Raw genomic sequence first — 14,848 nt, 5'->3', positions numbered from 1 at the left:
TGGGATCTGATTGGGCTAGAGCATTTTTCGATCAACCCGAATAGAGCGCCCCCATCCCTTTCTTTTTGCCTTTGAGGAGATAAGATCTGGCGCTCCAAACACTGCAAATTTAACTGAATACACTGCAAGACTTTATTTTGCCGGTTAGAACAATCTAAATGAAAATTTCAGCTTTCAGCAGACGAACCTGTCAGATTAGATGAATCCCAAAATCACGCAAAACCGACAGCAACGACGGTAAGGAACTGGCCCCTCTCGCTCTCTCTCCCCTGAGCTGGAAAGTCGATCCGCGACAAAACGCCCCCAACTCGCCAAAAGGAAAGAAAGCGCCCGGAAGCCGCAGCCCGTGCCAGTCCGGAACCTCGCCCCAGGACGACCAAACGAACAGTCGACAGGAAGCCGCAGCCCCGCGCTTCTCTCTTCTCTAGCCACTCTCTCTCTCTCTCTCACACACACTATGAGCGCCAACTCGGACCGGAGGTGGAGCCTTGCGCGCGCCACCGAGTTCTTTAGCGGCGACGGCAAGCCCGACATGTACGTTTATCGTTTCTAAGTATACAAAAAGAGAGTTTACAGCCTCCTGACTTCTATTTCTCTTCCTCACAGGCTTGATATCCGCGGCATGACGGCCGTAACCAAAGGCGCGGCTGGAAAACGCGATAAGTTCCGCAAGAGCGTGTCGCGCTGCGGCGTGTCCATCTACGGCCCGAAGCACTCGGCCGCATCGGCCGGAGACTCGGCCAACCGGGAGAAGATCTTTATTGAGGACCCGCGTGCTCCGTGCCTCAATATCGACTACTCGAACGACGCATACCGCCTGTTGCCGTCGTCTGAAAAGTTCTCGGCCCACACAGGCGTGTGTCAGATTCTCGGCACAAAGTGTATCCGCGGCGGGAAACACCGGATCAGGGTGGGCGACATCATTCGCTTTGGCAGTGTCGGTTTGTTAGTGACGGAGATTGACACGGGAGGCATCGGCCCGAACGACGCGACTCTTAGTCCGTCAGAGGTCAACAGCCTCATCCAACGCGTCGTGTGCCACGATGAAGCGCTTGCCGACGTGGACAGCGGCATGGACACGGACGACGAGAATGGAGACGCGTCCGGCAACGACGAGTCCAAGCCGCGTTCTTCTCTGCAGAGGCAGAGCACCAGCGCCATCTGCTACGTGTGCTACGACGAGACAGAGGACGACAACCCGCTGATCGCGCCTTGCAAGTGTTCAGGAGACACGAAATACATTCATTTGAATTGCCTCAAGCGCTGGAACACGAACGGCGAGAAGAACGAGATCTGTACCGTCCTGGACGAAAGCAACGCGCGCACTTGCTCCATCTGTAAAGCTCCGTACCCGAGCAAGACGCGCCTACCTAATGGCAAAGTGCTGTCGCTGTTGCCGGACAGACTAAACCCACCGTGTATCATGTTCCAAGTCGTGACGAAGCACTCGTCGTCGACTCTGAACTTGTCCACGCGCTACCAATTGAGCTACAAGATGCTCATGGACAACGACATCCATCGGCCGCTTATGGTCGGACGCTCGTCGCAGTGCGACCTGGTGCTAAAGTACCGCACAGTGTCGACTATCCACGCTGAGATCCACTACTCTAAGGGCGAGTTCTTCCTCAAGGACGCCGGTAGCTCTAACGGCACGTTGCGGTACATTTACCGTCCTTTGACTCTGCATAACAACCAGTCGCTGCATGTCAAGTTTGGCCGCACGGTATTATCCATCAAACCGACCAAGAAGATCCGGCTGCCGCATTTCTTCGGTACGGCCGGCCACCTCCACGCTAGTGGCTCACGAATGGAAGACAGTGGCGTCCAGGATGACGACGAGCTGTCCAACACGTCCACACCTCGTAACAATAGAATCCGATACTACGCGGCGCAGCAACAAGTGCCGACGCAGCAGCAGCCGCAACAGCAGCAGCGCCAGAATTTGCAGACGCAGATGCAAAATTTAGATCTGTAACGTCTTAAAACGTGCGCGCTCGTTGGCTTGGACCGGATTCCGTTTGCGTCACGACCTCCCGGCCCCGCCGTCATCGGCCGAGGCGCTCTTGTACCATCACCATCAAGAGCCGATGCTTGGAAAATCGAACACCTTCGACTTTGGCCTTCCCGTGCCTCTTTGTTTTAATTACTTATTTGACCCAAGAGATACCAGAAAAAAACTACTGAAACTGAAGAGAGGCCCGTAGCAGAACAGTCAACCGAAATGTTGTCTATCTGTGAATGAAGTGACCATGTCGTCTGAATGAGAGAAAGTTTACCAAAAAAAGAGTGAGTTAAAGGTGGTGAGTGGAGGATCGACGAGTGACGTTAGCGGGTAGATTGTGGTAGCATTGGACGGTGCGATTCGAAACTAGGGGGGGTTGAGCATTCATATTCTTCATCTTGTAATAAAGTTTGCGAGCTGGCATTTTAAAACAGCACCAACATATATTCAGCTATTGAGCACTTTAATCTCCACTTGTAGTGTGCTCTAATCATCCGTTAAGTTGGACTCGAGGACACCAATGGCCATGGACTGCAGCATGGCTTGTTGAAAGCGAGCAGCTAAAGTGGGGTGTGCCTTTTGCATACGCGCATAGTGAGACTTGCTAAGGAAGAAGACGGAGCTAGGCGCCCGGACCTGTGCGGTGAACTGATGACGTTTGTGGAGAATCATCTCGGACGCACCCACGAGACCTCCTTGACACACGCGAGTGATGCGTTTGCGACCTCGAAAGCCTGGACCCAAACCTTCGTGGATCTTGGACGGCATGAAGACGTCCACCTTGCCGTATCCGATAAAATAAACTCCGTTCACGAGGCCACCGGCACGGTAGAGCGTGTCGCCCTCCTGCTTGAGCCAGTGAGTCACGTACATCTCACCAAGTTCTCGTGTGAGCACTGCGTCACCGTCTTCGTTGCTTCGAGACCTGGAACTGTCAGCAAGGACCATTTCGTTCTTACGATGCGAGCCATCAGGACGAGGCAATAGCTCATCAAGCAACTGCCAGCGTTGTCCTTCCTCGGCAGGCGCAGACTCACTGAGCGGTAGAATACCCTCAGATACCAGCAACTCGTCTTCGCACCACTCCAATGCCTTATCCAGCGTGTCAAACACAAGAGAGCCCGTACCTGAGCCATCCACTTTCTCAATCACGTCATGGACACGCAATAAACGCTCAGCATCCGTCGGAACGCTTGCGAATATAAGAACAATGCCGTGCTGTGCCAGCAACTCCTTCGTAGCGTTAAAACAACTTCTCACGGCTGTGGCGTCCACGCCGCTCACCTTCTCAAAGTCCAAGATAAAGTATCTTGTACGAGCAGCATGAAGAGCAGAGGATCCGGTCTTGCCGGCCTTCGGCGTGGACGAGTAGCCGTGCATCTCGTGATCATCAAAAACCGAGTCCAGCGTAGTGAGATCGTCGTTAAAAGAATCATTCAGTGACCGCGCCACATACGGGGAAGGCGCGTGCCGTCGAGGCAGCATGGGTGACGCACCGGAAAGAGTGCTCGTCTTCGCCTCTTGTTTCTCTGTATTGGTGACTAGTACGTGACGACGCACCTCATCCATGACCTTAACACTCGAACCGAAAAAGATAAAACCTTCCAGTTCTAATGTGACAATGGCCATGCGCATGTTCTGAAGCAATACACGCTCGCGAAGGTCACGCTCCACACGTGAGCGCTTCATGACTCGGTGGACACTGGCCGTCGCGATGTACGAGTAGATGAAGTTGAAGCCAGCGATGACGATACCGACCACGATACCCAATTCAAGGTTCACGAACACCATGGACAGAAACGTGAGCCAAACGATACCATATTCACGTGGAAGCAGCTTGTTACGCGCATGCCAGAGCCACTCCGTTATGAGGTCGAGACACACGAGCATCTGCAGCGCACCGAAGAAGACTTTGGGCACAAACGCGATGATGGAGAATGGACTCAGCACAACGGCGATCTCGAGGAAGAAGACGATAAGACCGACATAGCGACTGTCAAGCTTGCCACGAAGAGTGAAGATGGTCTGCGAGAAGAGGTACGAGCCGGTGAAGCCGCCACCGAGACCCGAAAGTAGGTTGCTGATACCCACAGTTTGTAGCTCGTGATTGTGATCCAGTGGCTTTCCCAGTGCCGTCTCGACAGCAGCCACATCCAGCGATGACGAGAAAGCCACGACGAAGTACATGGCTATCCACGTTGGGATTTGGTCGGTCAAATGTGAGAAACTGATCTTGGAAAAGTCGTAAAAGCCGTAGATCTGCGTGATGGATCGTGGCGACGGCGGCGGCTCGGCCACCCATCCAGCCGCGCGAGCGTCATCCAGTGACGACCCGGTGATAAGCAGCAAGCCGTAGAACGTGATCAACATTGCGGCCAAGCAGCAGGGCATCACGGCCATGTGGTTCCAGCGAGAGTTGAACCAGAAGATAGCCGTGCCGGCAACGACGCCCGGCACGGACAGCATCAGCGCGTCTGCATCAACCAGCTTTATCCAGTCTGCAGGTTCCTTGATACTCTGCGTGGTCATCATTGAGAGACCTGCTTCAAGCGCGTAGAAACCAATGAAGGCCAAGTATCCGCCAACTACAGGCATGGGTAAATACTGCACGAAACTGGCCAGTCGGAGCTTGCCGGTGACGATCAGGGCAGCGCCCAGCACAGCGGTCGACACCGCCATCGTGAACAACGTGGTGGCGAGCACTTCTTCCATGGAGAAATCATCTCCTCTCATCTCGTGCAGCGACTGGATGATGGACGAGCACATGGCCGAGAGGAAGATAAGTCCCGCGTCCTGCACTTGGCCCATGGCGAACGGCAGCGAGCTGACGCACGTGAAGCAGATCTGGTGCACGGCGGCCGACACCAGCACGAGCTTGACGAGGTCGTTCATGTACGGCTGGAACTCGGGGTCGCGGAAGATAATCTGCGCGAAACTGATCATGAGCGGCACGAGGATGACGGTGTTGAGCACTCCGTACAGGCCGATCTTGATCTTTCGCTCGGTGGGGGTGAGCACTGGGCCGTCCTTGGAGCGCAGCAGCGACGCGTTCTCCTCCACGTCCACGACGAGGTCATCCATACTCACGGACGCGATGCCAGCGTGACGCGGGTGATACGAGTGGCGTGGCGTCTTCATGCTGCCGCCAGGCACCGGTGGCAAGCCGCGCATCGAAAAGGGAGTGCTGCCGTCGTAGCTACGGCTAATGGCCGGCGATTCTGGCATCAGGAGACCGGACAGCGGCGACCGACGAGTGCGTGGTGTGCGCGCCGTGGCACCCGTGCTGTCCATGGTGGTGGCGAGCAAGGCCGGTGAGCTAGCTGGCAATGGTGGGTAGGAGGCGAATCAAAAACTGTGACGCGGCCAGCGCCACGCACGACGAAGTGAGACCTTGGCCCTTTTTTTAGTCTCGGCGGCCGCTTGGCCCAAGGGCGCATCCTCAAACAGCTCCGGACGTCCGACACGGCGGCCTATCGAAAGCCCTGTCCGACAGGCTATCGAGGTTAATTTTTTGGTGCAGCCTGTTGCACTGCAACATCAGGTAGTCTCATGTCTTGGAATCCAAGTAATAGCTTCGGCAAAGTTCGGACAGCCGGCAGAAATATTTGCTTTCTTTCGGTGCCTTGAAAAATGGTGGCAAGTCTCAAATCTCCAGCAGCTGAAGCTCGCACTGCCTGGCTGGCTACAGCGCGGGAGACGTGTCTGCGGACTCGCTAATAATTGGTTGCCCTTCCCTCTCAATGGTTGATGCTCTCCGGCTCGGCAGCACCGTGCTGTTAGCTCGGAGGAAATGACAAGGAAATGACAAGGTGTACATGTACCGGTATCTCAAGTCACTTCACGCTGCTCGCTTTTTGTCCGCGGCGGAATGGAGGGCAACGTCTGTTTATCCTTAGGATCAACCGGCAAACGGGAAAATGATGAAATCGGTGTAAATCATATTTGCAAGGGTTAATGCTGAACCGGTGTTCGAGAATGGCTGCGTACACCGTTTTTTTTACGAAGAAAGTCCAATACAGTATATTTACTTAACTTCGTCTGACGAAGATAATCAAAGTTACCTTAGCGCAACATTCAAGTAACGTCACCTTACTGTGACCAGTCGGGGGAAAGCTTTTGGAGATGGCAGGCGATACCAACGTGGAATCGATTGTGGACTTGATGGAGAGTGAGCTTGGCCCCTCTTCCAAGAAGCAAGATGCGTCCGCAAGGGCGAAGTTCAATGCCTTTTTGACCAGACATGTAGACAAGACTCTGAAGCTAGCTACGCTAACAGCAGCTCATGTGACAAAAGAAATGTTTGGTAAGTTTTTATCTTTTTTGTTTAATGATCCTGACATCCATTGGCAGACGTCGATGAGCTATCTCAGCTCTATCAAGCGTCAGCTGGAAGAGACGACTGGCACAAAGCTTTTCCGCAACGATCCGGAGTGGTACCGACGATGTCGTCGTCATCTTCAAAAACAATATCTCATGCTTTCCATTTCGACTGGAAAAAAGCTGAAGCAACAGGCTCCTCCTATGACACTAGACGACTTACGTTCCATCTCTACAATTCTCTTTCTTCGCAATGATGTCGAAGCGCTACTAGACAGAACTCTGCTTAACAATCAATGGCTAGCAATTGGACGCAGCTCGGATATTGGCACCATTCACTTCTCAGACTTACACTGGAATGGGAACTTTGTTCTCATCGACGTCACACGGTAAGAGTTAGCTAGTACTATTTCTTCTGTTCCTATTAATTGAGTTTTCGTTCTGCAGTATAAAAGTTCGACAACAACAAAGTATTTCGATTTTCTGTTCTCCTATATGCTGGAGTATTGACCCTTTCCATGCTTTGGCATCTCAGCTAATTGCCAATCCGTATAACGCCTCGCCAAGGGTGTTCTCACAAGTATTGGAGACTACGACGGAAGCGCATGTGGCTGCGTACATCAACAGGTTATTGAAATCCATGTACAAGTATGATCACACGTTGACACTTACGAGAAATCTCCAATCGCATTCAACACGACGAGGTGGTGCGGCGTACGCCAGCTCAAACGCCAGCGTGAACTTGTCGGATCTAGCACACAGAGGATTGTGGTCAATGGATGGATTTGCAACTCTTCTCGAATACATATCACCTACCACTGCTGCAGACCAAAATGTTGCTAAAGTGCTGGGCGGCTGGATAGATACCAAGCAAGCTGGTCATCCACCCTCGCTAGCCTGTTTCGAGATGGAATCACATCAAACATACACCAGAGTTAGCCAATTTGCTGACTCTTTACGGCTTCTCCATTTTGCAAAGATTTCCCCGAAGGGTTTTGCTGACTGTCTTACCGCGACGCTTTTAATGTATTACCGAGACACGCTAGCAATTTCCCCACAGCACATTGTTCACCAGAAAATGCAGAGTGTACACGCCGCGTTACCACAGCTGCATTCGTGTCAGGAGGAGCTGCTGGACTGGGGTAGCAAGATCCGGAAGCGGTTTGTTACTGATAACATCCTCTCGCTTCCAGTAGAAAGTATTAAAAGCAGCGGAACAATTTGTTGGAGTTCATACCTTTGGGGATACGCTTGAGAGGTTATTACTTGGGCATCAAGAACTTGTTGCTGCAAATGAAAGTCTGAAAAACATGATGCATCAAATATTAGATAGGTTAGATCACATGCCTCGCATGGAGCACACCGGGTGCGCTGTGTGCAGTACCGGCAACGTGGCGGAGCAAACCCAGCCACCAAATGCAGCCTCAACACTGGAACTACGTCCTCCAATGGTAGAACAAACGTGGCCACACAGTTTATCCAGCTTGAGGGGCAAGCGTCTGTCCGACTTCTTGGTGCAGTATTTCGTGGAGGGTCTCGGTTCTCTTTCCAAATCCCGTGGCAACAGAAGTCAAAAGGACTGCTTGCGTGCTGTCGAAATTGTGGCGTACGTTGCTGATTTGTCTAGTATACCACCTATCCCAGCGCCAGTTCACGAGTTGGAAAGGATGCAGTGGATGTATGCTATGGTAACCATGGCTAGTCAATGCGAGACATTGTTAGTGACAGGCTTGAGCAAACTGACAAAGTAGAACGAGGGAACGCAAACGACGTAGGTCTGGTAAACTTACAGGAATTGTCAAAGCCTGGAGCGAACTAAGTGATGGTCAACGGGCTGCCTTCCGCTCGTTGTCGCGCATCCGCTTTTCAGCGTCGTGACTACAGAGTAGATATGACTAAAAAGCTGAAGACCACAGAAAAAAATTGATTAAACAGAAAGATTAGAATAAAGGCCAATTTAGATTTCTGCCGAGACAGCCATACCTCAGCGGTTGCCCTCGCCAAGTTCATACTGTCATAATGCGCCTCAAAGAATAATTGCGGCATGCATTCGCTTTGATCGCGAGGCTCTGCCATCCACAACATAACTGCGCCCTTCATTCTAGCGCAAAAGTAAAGACGACAGACAGTAGTTAGCATCACACTCAGCAAACCGACAGTATTAGCGTATGTACCTGCGCTCCAATGGCCTGCAAGCGTAATGCAGCTTGGCGTGCATCCGTTGAGAAAAGTGGTAGGGTCTCATGGACCGATGGTGTCTTTGTGGCGGCTCTGTGGCAGCTCTTCCGACTGGGCAGCTCTTCCGACTGCAAAATACACAAGGCTTCCCGGGGATAAACCAGGTTCGGCAGTGGACGATGTAGGCACCTTGGTGCTTAAGCAGACGTGGTCTTGCGCTTGGAGGAGCTCTAATACATCAACACACCACAAGCAATTAATTAGCCAACAGAGGGATCGCAGAGAAAGAGTAGATGGAGTAGCACATACCCCCCGCAGCGCATCTAGTTGTACGTCGTCCAAACGAACTCACCACGCACTCGTTTAAGCCGTCCTCGCGGACTCCGACGCTTACTTGCCCCTCCGAGAATTCGCCAGTGGTCTGTTCTATTTTAACCAATGAATTTTGCAGACGAAGTTAGCGGGGGTACGTTTACTCTCCCATAGTTAGTTCAAGTGTATACTGAGCGCTACCAATATTTGTTATCTTCGGCCGAGTTCCAATAGACTGCAACGGCCGAAGTTAAGACGACGTTAGCGGGTACAGTGGGATGTGTATCCCCTTCCCCGACCAGATGGACTGAGCCATTCCATGACCATCACTCTGACTGGCGACCCCCTCCCTCCGTCCATTTCAAATTCAGTCCACACAGCAAGCACGTGGCTTAGGTTTAGCCTCCGGAATGCCTCGCAGACACGCCCGCGCGCCAAAACGGAGCGATGAAGCATCCGGAAGTGAGGCTTCCAGTAGTAACGATAGTGACAGTGCTGCCGAAACTTCTAGATCATCGCTACACCAGCGAGCCCCGACGCGCAAGAAGAAACGACCGAGCACGCATATTTCGCGTCGTAGAACCCGAAGTGGGGGTAAGCTGCCTAAACGCCGAAAACGTGACCATAGGAAGAGGCGCTCTCGCTCACACAGCCGTGGAATGTCTTCGGACGTCTCTTGATCTGACGCTATCAGCACCAATGACAGCTCTGAATCCTCCGGTGCGTCTGAATCGGACACTACCAGCGGAAACAACGCTACCGTTTCGAATCGTGGCTCTGGGGATGGTGGTATCGTCGCTCGGGATGATTTGGTTCACGTTTCAAAGATTGACGTGAAGATGTTCGATGACTGGAAGACACTGGAGGCGTACTTACGGAACTACGGTCGCCGAACATACCAGGTGTGTGTGCCAATCTCAAGTTGTGGCACAGTCTGAGACTGTATCACATTATTACAATGCTTATCATTGTATTCTTGTCGATTGATGCTGATTCTGTATTTATGTTGTGTGATAGATATTTTCTGTTCGAACAAACACACCCGTTCGCACAAGAAACCAAAGAATCAGCAAGAGCAAAACCCCAGGCACCATTCTGCCAGAAGAAGTGCAGTTCTACAACAAGACATACGTGTGTACACATTCTGGAAAGCCACGGTCTAACAGAGGTCAAGGTTCGCGCCCTAACCAACATTCAAGAAAAATCGGGTGTCCTGCCCAGGTATGTGAAGTCTTCGAAGTGAAAAATAACTGTAACTGATTTGTTTCGCGGTTAGATTAACGCATGTGTACGAGAAACTAGGAATTGGGAGGTTTGCATCACCGGACAGAAACCGGGCACAACCACGACATCAGCCAAGAGATCTATCAGACCTACCACGAAGCACGCAATGTCTCTGAGGGTGAGGTGATATCTACTATTCGAACGCTTCACAGAGCTGGAGCCAGTCGAAAGCGTATTCTCGAATACATAACAGAGAACAGTACCGTGGAACCTTCGATGAAAAATGTGCACAACCTGGTAGCTCGACTTCAGCAAGAAAGCTACGCGTTTCCAACGATTGAGGAGCGTATTCAATCCATCCTAGAGGATTTTTCTTCGCAGAGTGGGAATGTTGCAAGGATCTACTTAAACGAAGAGGTACGTGCTACGTCTTCTAACTCTGTTTTACGTCCGCTAACCTCGAAGGTTTTGTAATGAGGCAAGAGCGTCGCACAGTGTATATCCATCCAGTCTGTGCACATGCGATCCATGTTCGGACACTTTTCAGAAGTGTTGCTGATTGACGCGACCCACGATACCAACTCCTCCAACTACAAACTGTTTAGTTTCATGATTTATGATGCCATGGGCAAGGGCCAACATGTACAGGTGGGTTGTGCAATTACGCAGAGACTGGTCCACCGTCTAAGATTGTGTGCGATGCTGGGACTGTGGCTTACGATAACATTGATACTTACTCTAGTATTATTTTTATTAAACACTTTTTTTTATTTCGTAGCACTGCCTAGTCGAAAACGAGAGAAAAGAGACTCTTCGGCTTGCCTGTAGTCAGTTCAAGGAGTGCAATCCATCCTATGATGCGGTGGCAGTCATCATTATCGACAAGGACTTTACGGAGCTGCCACTGTTAGAGGAGGAGTTTTCTGGGGTCAGGATCTTAATCTGCCATTTCCATGCAGTCAAGGCTCTGCAGGAAGAGGCCTCAAAAGATGCGTACAAGCTCGACGCGTGGACCAAGAAAGAGATGAAGAGACTAATCCAACTGGTGGTCAGCGCGCCGACCGAGACAGCGTACGACAAAATCATTTCCACAATGAAAGTGGTATTGCGGGTGGATGAGAAGGTCAAGCTCTGGTTCAAATACTTCGATGCCAATTGGACGTCCTGTAAAGAGAAATGGAGCTCAGTATTTCGTGGCAACACTCCTCATATGGGAAACCAAACGAATAATAGGTCAGCTTTTGATTTACCAGTGAACTGTTGCTGATACTAACTGTTATCAATATATATAGACTGGAATCTAGCTGACAGACGTTGAAGACCCTCGTCAATAGGTCTACTGCCTTGGATGACTGTGTAGTTTCCATTCTGTTTTGGCAGACGGTAAATGAGAAGACGTGGGCCCGAAATGTCAAGCGCATCGGTGTGTATATGAACGTGGAATACGATGCAGAGATGAACTTACTGCTCAACACCGTGTCTCGACACGCAGTGGAGCTTGTGAAGCAGCAGTACGACTTCGCACTCCTCCCGACAGCTGAATACCGACACTATCCCATGGGGCCGTATGTGATGATGCAATATTCTGCTGGAAAAGAAGACGACGTGCTAGACGAATACATGATGAATCCCAGCGGCTGGACATGCTCGTGTATTTTTCGTGTTACAAGACTATTGCCGTGCCGCCATATCATCTATTACAGAAAGGTTACAAACTGTAACAGTTTGGTTCCAGAGAGCATTATCCACCCACGCTGGCTCGTGAAGAGCTATCGGCGACTGAGACAGGGACAATATCTGGAGGACGATGAATTAACGAGCCCGTACGAAGTGCGCACGGTTCAGAGGCCGTGTATAGGACGGATCAAGACCGAACGTGAGAAGTTCAACGAGCTTTTTGGTCTTGGAAGACAGATTGCAGACGTGGGTTCTCGGTGGGGCACTAGGGCACATGAGACGCTGTCTAAGGCGATGATGAATTCTTGGATAATGTTAAAGCTGGTCAGTGCCCAACAGTTAGCGTTCTTGAAGATTCAGAAATAAACCTGAGTCTACAACGAGATGACGGCGAAGAACAGCGTGAAATAGAAGTGCTGGATTCTCGTATTACGGACACAGCTACAGCTCAGTCTGAAACGGTTCCACAACCTGACTCTGATTCACAGCTTCAGACTGTGTTAGATGCTAACACTGATGATCAGGATATGGAGGAGGTCCGGTTGTCTCCTAAAGGAAGGGCGCTTTTATCGCTTATTGAAGAGAAGGAGGATGAATCTACAAACAGTGATCAAGGTACTACTCGCTACGAGTGCGAATCTGAAATCATGTCTCGGGCTATGGACCAGTCCGAAACGGTGCACCAATCGGAAACTGGGTACCAATCGGAAACTGTGGACAAATCCAAAACGCTGTGTGAAGCTGTGAACCCTACCGGAGCTGCGGAGCAGTCAGAAAACGATGATGTGTTCAAGAAGCGAACTGTGTCATTTCCAGATAATGACCCATCTAAACCAGAGAGCGTAAAACTAAGCTGGAAGGTGTCTAAAACAGCAAAGAAGTCGGGACGTCCAAAGATAAAAAGAGCAGAGCGAAAGAAGGAGACACTTGAAGAGCTTCGTCAGACGAATCGTCTAGTGGACGCCGTGGCTAATGGAGATACACCTTCGTTGTCAATCCTGGAAGAGGCTGTTACAAATGGGGCCACATATAAATTCGCACCTGCGATGCGAGCACTTTCAATTATTCAAACGAAGCGAGCAAAAATTACGGTGATTCACCGGGAAAAAAAGCAGCCAACCCCCACAAAAAATGTGATGACTGTGCTACCAAGGCAAAGAATTGATGCGTGTAAGGTTCAAGTAGCCCTATTCCAGAATCGTTGGTTCAGCGACCATGAATATCGAATATCGCAACAGGATGTAACCGTGGTGACAGGAAGAACCGCGTATGATGTGAAAACGCTCAAAGCAATGCGGTCGTGGCATACAGCAGTCTCGCACTTTGATATCATTGATGAAGCCATAAAGTGGGTGGAAGATTTTGATAACTCTCAATGGCAACCACGTGAAGCTGTGTGGGCTGAAGGAATACTAGAAAAAGACGATATTTGTAAGGGACTAAAGAACGCGGACGTGCTTGGCGATTTTTTCTGGGCTACATCGCTGTGTGGGAAAACAATGATCGAAGGGCCTTGTCTCGATACCGCGGTGAAAGCAATTGTGAAGCGCAACAGCGACAAAATTATTGTTTTTAGTATTCCTTCCGACGTGCTTCGCTTCCCCAATTTCGACGTCGAATCCATAAAACATCAAGCAGTCTGGAAAGACCTTAAAAATGCCAGAGCCAGTATGGATCTCGACAAGGATAGACTCCTTTTTCTCGCGGCGATAAACTATGGGCTTAATCACTGGTGCGCTGTGACTGTGGATTTTAATTCCAACGAGGTGAAGGTTTACGATCCTCTAGCAAGCTGATGATAGGTTCAAGCAACTTCGAGCGTATTTAAAGAGTGAATTGCTTCCTCGGTTACCTCAACTGGAGTCTCCAAAGCGATTTCGATTCACGCGATGCCAGTGGATTACGCAACTGGATAGCTACAACTGCGGTGTCTTCGTTCTAATGTTTTTTGAGCTGTGTATTCTCGGATATGACTTCGCGCCAAGTGATCTCGAGGGAAAAATTAGTCCTGCGATGCAGTTCTATCGCTACCGGTATCTTAGCCAGATAATAACTGCTATGTAAGCATGCTTTCTTTTACAAATTGAGTCGCCTTCATAATAAAATACGTCAGCAAACTGGCACGGGGCGAGCACCTTTTCGACTTGGGGACAAACATCATCAAGACTTAGATGAAAATGACTCTTAGTTCATAAAGCTCACTTGACACCGACATTCACTCCTGTAAGGTGTTTCTATTCTACACGAAGCCGCACCGACTTCGTCCAAAATCGACTTGCTTATGCATGAAAAACTGATAATCAGATGGCGGCACCAACGTTGACTTTCCAGTCCCTTGACCCGGTTATGAACTCAAACTGTGTAAGACGGTTCGGAACGGTGCACCAGGTACACAGTCAAGAAAAAAAACGGTGTACGTAGTCTCTGCCTTATTTAATACGAAAGTGGCTACGTACACAGTAATTAAAAGGGGCACTTTTAGCCTAGAGTGGGACTCGTACAGTGGGCCGGTGTATCCCCTATCCGCGCAGATGGGCCAGGGCCCCGTCTGACTGTGAAAACCAGTGGCTGTGTCGGATCCCCCCATTTGCTCCATTTTCCTCCCTAGCGATGTCGCGCCGACCAACCCACCGCCGCGCCCGCAGGCTCCCAGAAAGCTCCGAGGACAGCGAAGACACCTCGGCACGCAGTGAGACCTCAGGATACGACTCGTCAGCCAGTGAGCGAGATGAGGATGACTCGGGAAGTTCGGAGGATGCTTCGTCACGTGCGTTAAAGAAGCGGAAGAAGCGAAGGTCCCGTCCGCGGAAACACAGGAACAAGAGACAAAAGAAGAGGTATTCGCGGCGCAAGTCAAGACGATCGAGACGGCACTTCTTATCTATGGCCTCAGACGTAGAATCTGAAGTTACTGCTGAGAAATCGGACTCTGCTGCCTCTGTCAGCACGCATCTTGGCGAGGACAACTCGCCAGACGTCCCTTCCCAAGAAAGTGTACGGGCTCCCGAGCTGGACGTTAAACTATTTGCGAGTTGGGGAGGTCCGAGAGACCATTAAGTGGATGCACAACGTAGACTTGACGGGGTGGAATCCCGATGATAGCTGGAGGAACGGTTTACTTTTGCCCGATGAATTGGA

General features: G+C 50.7%; 2 protein-coding genes across 2 annotated transcripts; one reads left to right on the top strand and one right to left on the bottom strand.

Annotated features, from left to right (window-relative positions):
* Positions 1-323: 323 nt before the first annotated feature.
* Positions 324-2,437, top strand: PITG_08781 (uncharacterized protein; the record flags this gene model as incomplete). The annotated part of the gene is made up of 2 exons (XM_002902813.1): positions 324-534; positions 607-2,437. The coding sequence occupies 2 exons, from the start codon at positions 458-460 to the stop codon at positions 1,973-1,975; spliced, it is 1,446 nt and encodes a 481-aa protein (XP_002902859.1).
* Positions 2,438-2,488: 51 nt separating this feature from the next.
* PITG_08780 (Sulfate Permease (SulP) Family) lies at positions 2,489-5,293 on the bottom strand (the record flags this gene model as incomplete). Its single annotated transcript, XM_002902812.1, has 1 exon — positions 2,489-5,293. One exon carries the CDS (start codon positions 5,291-5,293, stop codon positions 2,489-2,491), a length of 2,805 nt encoding a protein of 934 aa, XP_002902858.1.
* Positions 5,294-14,848: the final 9,555 nt, after the last annotated feature.

The sequence above is a fragment of the Phytophthora infestans genome, genomic scaffold (assembly GCF_000142945.1).
Source record: "Phytophthora infestans T30-4 supercont1.16 genomic scaffold, whole genome shotgun sequence".
Lineage (NCBI taxonomy): Eukaryota > Oomycota > Peronosporomycetes > Peronosporales > Peronosporaceae > Phytophthora > Phytophthora infestans.
The sequence above is the reverse complement of the archived record's forward strand: the minus strand, read 5'-3'. Positions and strand labels throughout refer to the sequence as shown.